Source organism: Lutra lutra, chromosome 5 (genome assembly GCF_902655055.1).
Source record: "Lutra lutra chromosome 5, mLutLut1.2, whole genome shotgun sequence".
Lineage (NCBI taxonomy): Eukaryota > Metazoa > Chordata > Mammalia > Carnivora > Mustelidae > Lutra > Lutra lutra.
The window spans coordinates 79,805,987-79,818,770 of NC_062282.1; the positions used below are offsets into that span (position 1 = coordinate 79,805,987).

Below are 12,784 nucleotides of genomic sequence, written 5' to 3' on the forward strand. Positions count from 1 at the left end.
CCTCCTCTGGAAATCCCATAAATGCTTTTCATAAAAATATATTCGCCCTGGATATAAATAATTTGTGGCTTTTAATACATTTTGTTTTGAAAATTGTAGGAAACATCTTAATAGTAGCATATTCATTCTTAAACCCCAGTATGTTTGGATCCTGCAAGTAATTCTCTATGAATTTATCACATTAATTTCAATACCCATCTCCCACAAGTAAAAGAGATGAGTAGGGCAGGAATGGACCAAAGGAACAGAGCTGCCACCACTTCATGAGGGGGAGCAGTAGAAGCAGCTTATGGCAAGGTATAAGAGATGGAGGCTAATGCCAGTCCTCCCATACTGAGCCACAAGGAGTACAGCAGAGTTCACCTGCCCTCTACCACATCGTCTGCATTCGTCAGGTGGTTCCCCACTGACCTAGGTGACACCTTTAAGGTAGAGTTCCCCTACACTTACTACACAGTCTCCCAGGGCATATAGCAAATATCTGTCATCCAGTAATAACAGTGCCATCTTTGATTTTGGAACATGACAGTTGCAACATTTAGTAGAAGAGAAGATTGGAGGCAGTTTAAGGGTCCATTTCAGAATCCTGATTGAAGTGGAGGTTGAGAACTATAATGCTGTGCAGATGACTTTCAGCTGGCTGTATAGGCAAGGCAAGAACTCTGGTTGCCCAAGCCAAAACAGTGCAGAGATAAAAGATATTGTAGGAAGTAATAAATAAGCAATTCACCTATAAGAATTACTTTGTAATTCTTTCTAGATACAGGCAGAAGGAATTCTAAACTGGGAGCAGTACGTGAAGTACAGTGGCACCACCCGAGCCACCAAGGATAAGCCATTCTCTCCTCCAGCACAAACATCACCCTGCAAATCACCCCCATCAACAAAAATGCTTTTGTTCTCCAGCAGGCCTCTTATGTGGCCCAAGAGAATGGGAATGCCTGCTCAAAGCCTCCATTGCACACTTTAGTGCTTCTTACCCAGATGTGGGGCCCTATGTGCCTATTTCTTCCTGACCAGCAACCGAGTACCATGTGCATCGTCATCCAACGTGTCCTAGTGCAGAGCACGATGATGTTCACTGCAGGCTCCTTGTGATGGTGGGCCACCACAACGAAAATGCACAGGCAGCACTGTGCCAGGAGCTGCAGCCAGAAATCATGCCCTCTTGGATGTGTAACCATGCACAGTGCAACTCGCTACCTGGTCACCAAGGTGGACGTCAAGTGAAGAGCCTTGCCTGGCTATCCTATTACATGCTTCAGACCAGCTAATTCTTCAACCTGGGGAGGCACAAGAGTGAGATTAGTACTGTGGTCCTGTGAGCAGCAGAGACGCTGCTCTACAGGGCTTGCTGGTCACTGCACACAATACCAACAGTCATCATCCTACAGCTGGTCTTTGCCTACAGTTTAGAGGAATTGCTGCCAGAACCCAGCAGTGGCCTGGTACCTGCTGGCTGGCAGGCAGACAGAGCCACAGTTTTACCTGGTTGTGGCCTTGTCCTTTGTATCCATGGTCTTCTCCTCACAGTGACTCTGGCCATCACTCTAGTCCTGAGAGGCTCCTCCAGCCCTACTTTCAGTCTGGTCTTTGGTCCAAGCCTAGATTTGGAGTTGCTTTTACTTCAGCAAGTGAGATTTGCCCTATTTCTGCAGTCCTTTTGTGGGTTCAGATATTTTGCAAATTTTTAATCTTATTTCTTTGACTCAAGAAACATCTTTTAACTGGATGTTCTCTTTGGTGCCTGCACTGCAACCTTCAGTATTACATTGGATTCAAATATTTACCTGTGAGTTCTAACACTTTTATTTTGTAAATACCCTGTTCTAAATCAACTCTACTTGGTTTTTGCTGTTGTTGGAGGAAGAGAAACTCTACAAATTCACTTTCTAGTTGCTGTGTGTTTTTAAATTTCTTTCATTTGTCCAGACAGTCCCATTGGTGAAAAGTTTGTGCCTATTAGTGCACATTCTAAAACTTATATTTTCTGGTAAAAAGTCCTCTCCTTGTAATATTTAAAGAGGTTCACTGAATACTTAAGTTTCTGCCTTTGGACTCCATATACTTGTTTGGAGAAGCTGAGAAACCATAAATTTGGTTATACAGGAATGGATATTCTCTTTCCAAGAACTATTCTTGTGACTTTTGTTTCCTTCATTGCTTTATTTTCTCTACTCTTCTCAGTCATATCCATAGGTTGACTGCCAGTATCTGGCCCAATTTGTTCCTAAAATGTTAACCTCTGGAATGCAGAGAACATTCTTCCCTAACTTTTGGGTAAAGATAAATCACTCAAAACCTCAAGGCGTTTTACTTAGTAAACTTTTACTAATTTTACAATGAGTAAAAGAAGGAAGGCAATCTAGTTAAAAATTTTTGCTATTAAGAAAACCAGTTTCTCTTGGAGGAAATATTAAGTTTGATTTTAGGAGAACACATATTATTTTCAGGGCCTGTCTAAAAATAAAGATGTGGCCATTTCCTTCTCAGTTTTGAAGAATAATATCACTACCTCTTGTGTCTCTTAAATTTGAAGACTAAATTAGATACTCATATGACATTTTCCAGTGAAATTCCAAGAGCCCAGTGTTATTCTATTCAAAATTTATTGCCTTTGAGTGACTTAAAGGTCTTTAAAAATCCACATAATACATAGACACTTCAGAAATGAGTTTTGAAAAAATAAGAAATGGTTAAAACACATCCTTCAAAATTCAGAGGTTTCTGATAAATATTCAAAGCACAATGGAAAGAAAATGGACAGTCCGATTTTTAAAAGTCTAGCTTACATTTTAAAAGTTTATTTATCCTCTAGTTTTTATTTGATTCACCAGTCAAAGGGTAGTTGCTCTTCTGTGTGGTCCGAGAAACTGTCAAGTGTCAAGACATACTAGGGAAGTGGAGGTATGATTTTTGTCCCTTGTGATGATATTGCCTGAATAGCAAACAGGGAAAGCAGATAGCTTAGGTATACTGAGATTCTACTGTATATTGCAATTTAGTAACAGTTAGATATGATTAATTAAACAAACACAATAGTTTCTCATTTTCATGCTTATATTATGTTATATTATATTATGTTATATTATATTATATTATATTATATTATATTATATTATATTATATTATATTATATTATATTATATTATAGAATCAATAGCTACTTTCTTGACAATAAACCAAGACTTAAGGAAAGATCGATGAGGTTAACAAAGGTAAGTTTCAGTATTATCTACGAGTGTAGTAACTGGTGAGGACTCTGGGAGCCGCTGTTCACCAGTCTGGGAGATACAGGCTGCGCGTGCGCACTCTCACCCCCAAAGAAAAAAGAAAAAAAATAGCTTCTTAGAACCTCCATCACCGCCAGATTGAAAACAGTCTCCTTGAAGCTTCCCAGACCCTACTTCTGGACCACTTTCCGCTCTGAAATCTCCTGAAAATTTGGTTAATTTAGGCTTAGAAGAACAGAGAAACAATACTCTTGGTACCGGACTGGGAGTAAACTACGAAGTGAGAGAGCAATGGTGATTCAGGGGAAGCAGCCCAGCTGCAGCGAGCTGTTCCTGCTATGCCTTTTTCTGGGGCTGTCGTGGGAAGCTTGGGCTGGGAAGATCCGATACATGGTGCCAGAAGAGACAGACATAGCTTTCTTCGTGGGCAACATCGCTGAAGACCTGGGGCTGCAACCTCAGGAGCTCACAGAGCGCAGAGTTCGCATCATCTCTAGAGGTAGGACGCAGCTTTTTGCTCTGAACCCTCGAAGTGGCAGCTTGGTCACAGCGGGCAGGATAGACCGGGAGGAGCTCTGTGCACAGAGTGTGCAGTGTCTGGTGAGTTTTAACATCTTGGTAGAGGATAAAATGAAGCTTTTCCCTGTTGAAGTGGAAATAATTGATATTAATGACAACACTCCCCAGTTTCAGTTAGAGGATGTGGAATTTAAAATGAATGAAATAACTACTCCAGGTACCAGGATCCCTCTACCTTTGGGGCAAGATCTTGATGTGGGTATGAATTCACTGCAGAGCTACCAGCTCAGCTCCAATCCTCATTTCTCCCTGGATGTGCAACAGGGAGCTGATGGATCCCAACTCCCAGAGATGGTGCTGCAGAGTCCCCTGGATAGGGAAGAAGAAGCTGTGCACCACCTCCTCCTCACGGCCTCTGATGGGGGCAACCCAGTCCTTTCAGGAACCCTCCGCATTCATGTTCAGGTGGTAGATGCAAATGACAACCCTCCAGCATTTACTCAAGCACAGTACAACACGAGTGTCCCAGAGAATGTGCCACTGGGCACTCAGCTGCTTACAGTAAAAGCTACTGACCCAGATGAGGGAGTCAATGGGGAAGTAGCATACTCATTTCACAATATAGACCACAAAATAGCCCAGATATTTCAGCTGGATTCTTACACAGGAGAAATATCAAATAAGGAAGCCCTGGATTTCGAAGAATACAAAATTTATTCAATGGAAATTCAGGCTCAGGATGGGGCAGGCCTCATGGCCAGAGCTAAGGTGCTGGTAAAAGTTCTGGACATAAATGATAATGCCCCAGAGGTGACCATGACCTCTGTCACCTCTTCAGTCCCAGAAAACTTTCCTCCTGGAGCTATAATTGCTCTTATCAGTGTGCATGACCAGGACTTTGGAGACAACGGTGATACTACCTGTTCCATTCCTGGAAATCTACCTTTTAAATTAGAAAAGTTGGATGATAATTTTTACCATTTAGTGACAGAAAGAACACTGGACAGAGAACTTACCTCTAGGTACAACATCACAGTAACAGCAACAGATCAGGGAACTCCAGCTCTATCTACTGAAACTCACATTTCACTGCAAGTGACAGATATCAACGACAACCCCCCTGTTTTTCCCCAGGACTCCTACTCTACCTTCATTCTAGAAAACAATCCTCGAGGTGCCTCCCTCTTTTCTGCAACAGCCCATGATGCCGACAGCAATGAGAATGCACTAGTCACTTACTCCTTGGTGGAGGACACCATCCAGGGGGTGCCTCTGTCCTCCTATGTTTCCATCAACTCAGACACTGGAGTCTTATATGCCCTGAGATCCTTCGACTATGAACAGTTCCGGGACTTTCAACTGAGAGTGGTAGCATGTGACAGTGGCGACCCGCCGCTCAGCAGCAATGTGTCGCTGAGCCTATTCGTACTGGACCAGAATGACAACACACCGGAAATCCTTTACCCCGCTCTCCCCACTGACGATTCCACAGGCGTGGAGCTGGCGCCCCGATCCGCAGAGCCCGGCTACCTGGTCACCAAGGTGGTGGCGGTGGACAGAGACTCTGGCCAGAACGCCTGGCTGTCCTACCGCCTGCTCAAGGCCAGCGAGCCAGGGCTCTTCGCGGTGGGGCTGCACACGGGCGAGGTGCGCACAGCGCGGGCCCTGCTGGACAGAGACGCGCTCAAGCAGAGCCTGGTGGTGGCGGTGCAGGATCACGGGCAGCCCCCTCTGTCGGCCACCGTCACGCTCACCGTGGCCGTGGCCGACAGCATCCCGGACGTCCTGGCGGACCTGGGCAGCATCGGGACCCCCGCCGACCCAGACGATGCGGACCTCACGCTCTATCTGGTGGTGGCGGTGGCGGCAGTCTCCTGCGTCTTCCTCGCCTTCGTCATCGTGCTGCTGGCGCTCAGGCTGAGGCGCTGGCACGCGTCGCGTGTGCTCCAGGCTTCAGGAGGCGGGCTGGTGGGCGTGCCGGCCTCGCACTTCGTGGGCGTGGACGGGGTGCGGGCTTTCCTGCAGACCTATTCGCACGAGGTCTCCCTCACCGCGGACTCGCGCAAGAGTCACCTGATCTTCCCCCAGCCCAACTATGCGGACACGCTCATCAGCCAGGAGAGCTGTGGGAAAAGCGAGCCTCTTCTGGTATCTCAGGATTTACTTGAAGACAAAAAGGAAACATTTTCTCAGGTAAACTACTAAATTTTTCTAGGTAAAAATAATTACTGAGTTTATTTACTGTCAGTCTTTACTATTAACAGTTCTATTACCCACATATTTTTGTAGATTTCTATTTACAGATTCTGGGAAATTATTATTAAATGTTTATATCCAGGGGCACCTGAGTGGCTCAGTGGGTTAAGCCTCTGCCTTCGGCTCAGGGCATGATCCCAGGGTCCTGGGATCGATCCCCACCTCGGGTTCCCTGCTCAGCGGGAGGCCTGCTTCCTCCCTCTCTCTCTGCCTGCCTCTCTGCCTACTTGTGATCTCTCTTTCAAATACATAAATAAAATATTTTAAAAATGAAGAGCATTGCATCAGAAACAAGAAAATATAACTTCTAATATTTTCTTGCTTTCCTCTGGTCAAATAATTTAATTTTTCTTGTTTTACCATTCTCTTATCTGGCAAGAATAGGGTTTGACTAGAAAAGATCCACCAATATTTATGTGACTAACAATGTTTTAAGTTTCTCTCAGTTATAAATACTAATTTATCCCTAAACTTAAAATAAATGTCATCTGGCAAGGCCTCTTTTATTTGGGGACATTTGAAGAGGTAAAGGTTGTCTAAGATATTTTTAGTTGTGTTAGGATTAAATTATAGGAATATATATATATGGAGTTTTTGTGGAATATCTTAGCCCTTTGTTTAATCTTTTATTTTGAGATAATTCATGTATTCTGAGGAATACATTAGATGTTTAAGAACTTATGAAATGAGGTAATAAAGTGAATGACAGGAAATTTACTATGCAACTTGAGAAGTTGTTTTGAAGCCTCCTGACTTGTATATTATGCCTATAATGGGAGCGACTAACAAAAACCAAGTATATATTTCTTTTTAATGTGTGTGTTAACTCTTCTCAAGAAATGTATCATTGGGGAGTAAGTCCATGCTTTGATAAACTTACTCTGCTCCAATAAATTAAAGACCTAAACAAACTATAAAAATAAGAAATCAAAAGCTTGGTAAGGCATAAATAAAAAATAAATATATATATGGGTCAGAGATGGAACAGAAAGTGGTGAGCCACACTAAAGCTATGGGGATTCTCGTCTTGGCTTAGATACAGGCATAAGATCAGGAGGTCGTTCCAGCACTGTTACAGGGACAGAGTGCTTTAGGCTAAACAAGGAACCTGAGCCAGACTTACTACAGACTTACTACTAGAATCCAAAATAAGCAGTTCGGCCCCTCAACTACCTAAAACAGGGAGAAATTGCATGAAAATGCTGCCTACCAATTCCTGTGGTCATGACTTTTTGCAACCTGCAGACCAAAGGTGAAAAGTGGATACAGGTGCTAGCTTCAGAAGATGAACACCAAGTTTCTTAGACATGAGCTGTAATATTCACACTACTACTGCTGCACACCATTAAAAGACCTACTTATGGCCTGGGACCTGGAATAAAAACACTTTTAAAACTATAAGAGACAAAACCCTGAACCCAGGAGGGAGGGAGAGTAGGAGAGAAAATAGAAGAGAGAGAGCAATTAAGAAACTCTTCCACTTAAAATAAATCTACAAACCAAAATGTTGAAACATCGTCTTCTGGAGTTATTGTTGCTAGTGAGATACTTTCAACAAATTGTCGTTATCTTTAAGGTATCTCTGTTTTCTGTCTAATGGCTTTTAAAAAAATTCTCTCATCCTTCTATATGTCTAAGCGTTGATTTTTATTTTTATTTTCTGTTTGGAGTACACTCTCAATAACATAAGTTATTTCATTGGGCACCTGGGTGGCTCAATTGGTTAAGCATCTTATTCTTGGTTTCAGCTCAGTTCATGACCTCAGGGTCCTGGGATGGATCCCTCTGGTGGGCTCCATGCTCAGAGGGGAGTCAGCTTGACTCTGCTCCTCTGCCCCTCCCCATGTACATGCACTTTTCTCTCTCTCTCAAATAAATAAATCTCTTTAAAAAGTAACATTTTTAAAAAGTTACATGAGTTATTTCAATTCTGGATTTTCTCAGCTCCTGTTAATTTAAAATTTTTGATTTTATGTGTATATAAATTAGCTAAGTTTACCTATTAAAATACAGAGATACCAAGTTGGATGATTTTTAAAACCCATCTAAATTCTGCCAACAAGGGCGCCTGGGTGGCTCAGTGGGTTAAGCCGCTGCCTTCGGCTCAGGTCATGATCTCAGGGTCCTGGGATCGAGGCCCGAGTCGGGCTCTCTGCTCAGCAGGGAGCCTGCTTCCCTCTCTCTCTCTCTCTGCCTGCCTCTCCATCTACTTGTGATCTCTCTCTGTCAAATAAATAAATAAAATCTTAAAAAATAAATAAATAAATAAATAAATTCTGCCAACAAGATACATGCTTAAAACAAATTCTACTAAAATAGTGAAAATAAAAATATATATGTGGACACACAAAAGAAAGCAGTCATGTCAGTTTTAATATAACAGCAAATAGTGTTTAAGACAGTAAATATTAATGGTGATTTTTTAAAAGATTTTATTTATTTATTTGGCAGAGAGAGACACAGCAAGAAAGGGAACACAAGCAGAGGGAGTGGGAGAGGGAGAAGCAGGCTTCCCGCTGAGAAGGGAGTCCGATGTGGGGCTTGATCCTAGGACCCTGGAATCATGACTGGAGCCAAAGGCAGACACTTAATGACGGAGTCACCTAGGTGCCCCAATGGTGATTTTTTTAATGAACTGCTCATAATTACGAAAAACCAGACAAACAAAAAGATATAAAAAATATAAGCCCCTATCACTGAATAATATAGCTTTGAAAAGAATACCAGGAGATTTAAACTCAGTGTCATAAGAAATAATATACCCCACAGGAACAAAATTACTAAGCATACAGAAAATTTGAATAATAGAATCTATAAGCTTGATTTAATAAATGTGTATAGAGTCCTATGTACAACAAATACAGAATAGCTATTCTTTACATGAACATATGGAATCTACAGCAATTTACTACATAGTCATAAAAAAGAGTAAACTTCAAAGTATCAATAATATATGTGCCTTTTAACATGTATGTACTTAATCCATAAAGCTGGGGTGGAGAAAATAGAGACAGGTAGGTAAAAGGGTACAAACTTACAGTTGTAAGATGAATAAGGCCTGGGGCTCCTGGGTGACTCAGTCCTTAAGCATCTGTCTTCTGCTCAGGTCATGATCCCATGGTGCTGGGATCGAGTCCCGCTTCGGTTTTCCTGCTTGGTGAGCCTGCTTCTTCCTCTCCCTTTGCCTACCACTACCCCTGCTTGTGCTCGCACACGCACTCTCTCTGTCAAATAAACAAATAAAATCTTTAAAAGAAGAGAATAAGGCCTGAGTATCTATTGTATAACATGGAGACTACAGTTGATAATATTGTGTTGTATAATAGAACTTTCTTCAGAGAGAACTTAAATGTTCTCACACATATAAAGAAGTAAATATTTGAGGTGATGGATGTTTTAATTAAATCAATAAGGGGAAATCCTTTCATGATGTATACATTTATGATATCATTACGTTGTACACTTTAAATATCTTACAATTTTATTTATTAATTATACCTCAATAAAACTGGAAAATTACAAAGCAAATATTTAACAATAGTAAAAGGAAACAAAAAAGTTTGGACACTTAAATCTATACCCCTAAATTACTTTTGGATTTAAAAAAATCACGGGGGCGCCTGGATGGCTCAGTGGGTTAAATCCTCTGCCTTAGGCTCAGGTCATGATCCCAGGGTCCTGGGATCGAGCCCCGCATCGGGCTCTCTGCTCACCAGGGAGCCTGCTTCCCTTCCTCTCTCTCTGCCTGCCTCTCTGCCTATTTGTGATCTCTGTCTGTCAAATAAATAAATAAAATCTTTAAAAAAATAATAAAAATAAAAATAAAAATATCACGGTGGAAATAACTATTTAGAAAGGAACAAAAATTAGGGGTGCCTGGGTGGTTCAGATGGTTAAGTGTCTGCCTCCAACTCAGGTCATGATCCCAGGGTCCTGGGATCTAGCTCAGCAGGGAATCTGCTTCCCTCCACCCCTCCACCCCTCACCTGCTTCTCTGCCTACTTGTGATCTCTGTAAATAAATAAATCTTTTTTAAAAAGGAGCAAAAATTAAAATATTATTTAAAACTGTGGAATACAAGGACACCTATTTGGCTCAATCAGTTGAACATGCAAATCTTGATCTCAGGGTCATGAGTTTGAGCCCCATGTTGGATGTGGAGCCTATTTAAAATTAAATTAAATTAAATTAAATTGTGGAATACAGCTGAAAGAGTATCTAGGGGTAAATTTATAGACAAAATAACTAAAAGCAAAACAAATTATTTAAAATAAGTGAGTTTAGCAAGAAACAAGGCAGGGGCGCCTGGGTGGCTCAGTGGGTTGAAGCCTCTGCCTTCAGCTCGGGTCATGATCCTAGGGTCCTGGGATCGAGCCCTGCATGGGGCTCTCTGCTCAGTGGGGAGCCTGCTTCCTCCCCCTCTCTCTCTGCCTGCTTCTCTGCCTACTTGTGGTCTCTGTCTGTCAAATAAATAAATGAATAAATAAGATTTAAAAAAAAAAAAGAAACAAGGCAAACAAGAAATATTGTATCAGCATAAACTTTAAGAAAATAATAGGGAAGGGGCACCTGGGTGGCTCAGTGGGTTAAAGCCTCTGCCTTCAGCTCAGGTCATGATCCCAGCGTCCTGGGATTGAGCCCCACATCGGGCTCTCTGCTCAGCAGGGAGCCTGCTTCCCTCTCTGTCTCTCTCTGCCTGCCTCTTTGCCTACAAATGTTCTCTGTCTGTCAAATAAATAAATAAAAATCTTTTTAAAAAAAGAAAATAAGAGGGAAAAAACAAAGCTTAGAGTATAACATTAATATACAAACAAGGACGAATTCTGATGATGAAGCATAGAAGCAGACAATAAAAGTCATACTGAGACCAGTGGGGAGAAATTAAAATTCTGTGAAGTCCAGTGCTAAGACTAATACAGAGTAGGCAGATGGCCTAGTAAAAAAATTCTTTTTAAGGATTCTAAAAGAAAACCTCAAATTCTGATTAAAAATAAAGACTTGGAAAAGGAGAAAGAAAAGCAAGAGAGACTGGGGGAAAATAAAACAACTTGATTCAAACAAGAAGCATGAGTGGGAAATAATATCAGATTAAAACCAGCTATTGCCAAAGACAAAGAACAGAATTCTTTTTTTTAAGATTGTTAAAATTTTATTTATCTGAGAGAGAGAGTGAGAGAGGGTCAGAGGGAGAAGCAGACTCCCTGTCCAGCAGGGAGCCCGATGCGGGACTCAATCCAAGGACTCCAGGATCATGACCTCAGCTGAAGGCAGTTGCTTAACCAACTGAGCCACCAAGGCATCCAATAACATAATTCTTTAGAGAGCTGCAGTAAGGGATGTTGAACATTTATTCAATGAGTATTGAAAACATCAAAACGATGTTGATGAAAAGATTTTTAAAATCCAAAAAAGTAGAGGCCCTACTAGAAAACAAGGTGAGTCAATATCACTGGTTTCCATTTTTTCCATTCTCAGAGGAATGGATAAAAATAAAAATGAAAAAAGTTCAACACGGAAGAAACCAAAAGATAAACAGACTGAAGTGAGATCAGAAGTGGGCAATCTCATTTAAGAAGTTGATTCAAAATTTTAATTAAGATAGTATCAAGCCCAATCTACCATATACTAAAAAATAATATTTATGACTAAATAGAGTTTATTTTAAGGATGCAAGGATATTCTAATATAAGAAAATCTAATAATGCAAAACTCCATATTAAGAGATTAAAGATAAAAAGCCACATATTCATTTATTTTTTATTTTTTTTTAAAGATTTTATTTATTTATTTATTTATTTGACAGACAGAGATCACAAGCAGGCAGAGAGGCAGGCAGAGAGAGAGGAGGAAGCAGGCTCCCCGCTGAGCAGAGAGCCCGATGCGGGGCTCGATCCCAGGACCCTGAGATCATGACCCGAGCCAAAGGCAGCGGCCCAACCCACTGAGCCACCCAGGCGCCCCCCACATATTCATTTAAATAGAGTCATAATAAAGCTCTTGAGAATATTCAACACATGATTAAAATTGTTTAGCAAAATAGGAATTGAAGGAAACATCCTTAACCTGATAAGAGTACTTATCAAAAACTTAGAGGACTACCCAAAGCAATCTACAGATTCAGTGCAATCCCTATCAAAATCCCAATGATTCTTTTTGCAGAAATAGAAAAAAAAATCTAAAATTCATATGAAGTAGCAAGGAACCTCAAATAGCCAAAACAATCTTGAAAAAGAAGAACAGGGGCACCTGGGTGGCTCAGTGAGTTAAGCGTCTGCCTTCGGCTCAGGTTGTGTTCTCAGGGTCCTAGGATCCCCAGGTCAGGCTCTCTGCTCAGTGGGGAGTCTAATTGCCTTCTCCTTCTGACTTTCCCCTTTATTTGTTCTCTCTCTTAAAGAAATAAAATCTTTAAAAAGAAAAAGAAGAACATAGAAAAATCCCCTTCACTTTCCTTAATGTTCCAGGTGGCCTTCCACCTCCAAGCATTTGTACTGAGGGTCTAGAACACTATTCTAGCCTCTTCACCCATTCCTACCTTTGTTCCTACCGTTTATGACATCTTCAGTAATGTCTTGGAAAATTTTTGACCCCCAGATCTAGGTTGGATACCCTTCTTATGTATCCCTTTCCATTGCTCAGTGTTTCCCACCTTTGTAACAGTTAACATATTCTATTAAAATATTCTATTTAGTTTTCTGTGTCCTTCCCTATACTGTAAGCTTCCTGAGAGCAAGGACTGTGTTCATCAGGTTCATCATTTCTTATGAACAAATAGGCAA

At 41.2% G+C, this 12,784-nt stretch overlaps 1 protein-coding gene across 1 annotated transcript; it reads left to right on the forward strand.

Moving 5' to 3' along the window:
• The first annotated feature begins 3,188 nt into the window (after positions 1-3,188).
• LOC125100540 (protocadherin gamma-A1-like) lies at positions 3,189-6,122 on the forward strand. The gene has a single exon (XM_047730778.1). It carries the CDS (start codon positions 3,525-3,527, stop codon positions 5,955-5,957), a length of 2,433 nt encoding a protein of 810 aa, XP_047586734.1. The 5' UTR covers positions 3,189-3,524; the 3' UTR covers positions 5,958-6,122.
• The last annotated feature ends 6,662 nt before the right edge of the window (positions 6,123-12,784 follow it).

What these genes read in the sequence shown, in the direction of transcription:
- LOC125100540 (XM_047730778.1), top strand. Translation starts at nt 3,525, where the DNA reads ATGGTGATTCAGGGGAAGCAGCCCAGCTGCAGCGAGCTGTTCCTGCTA.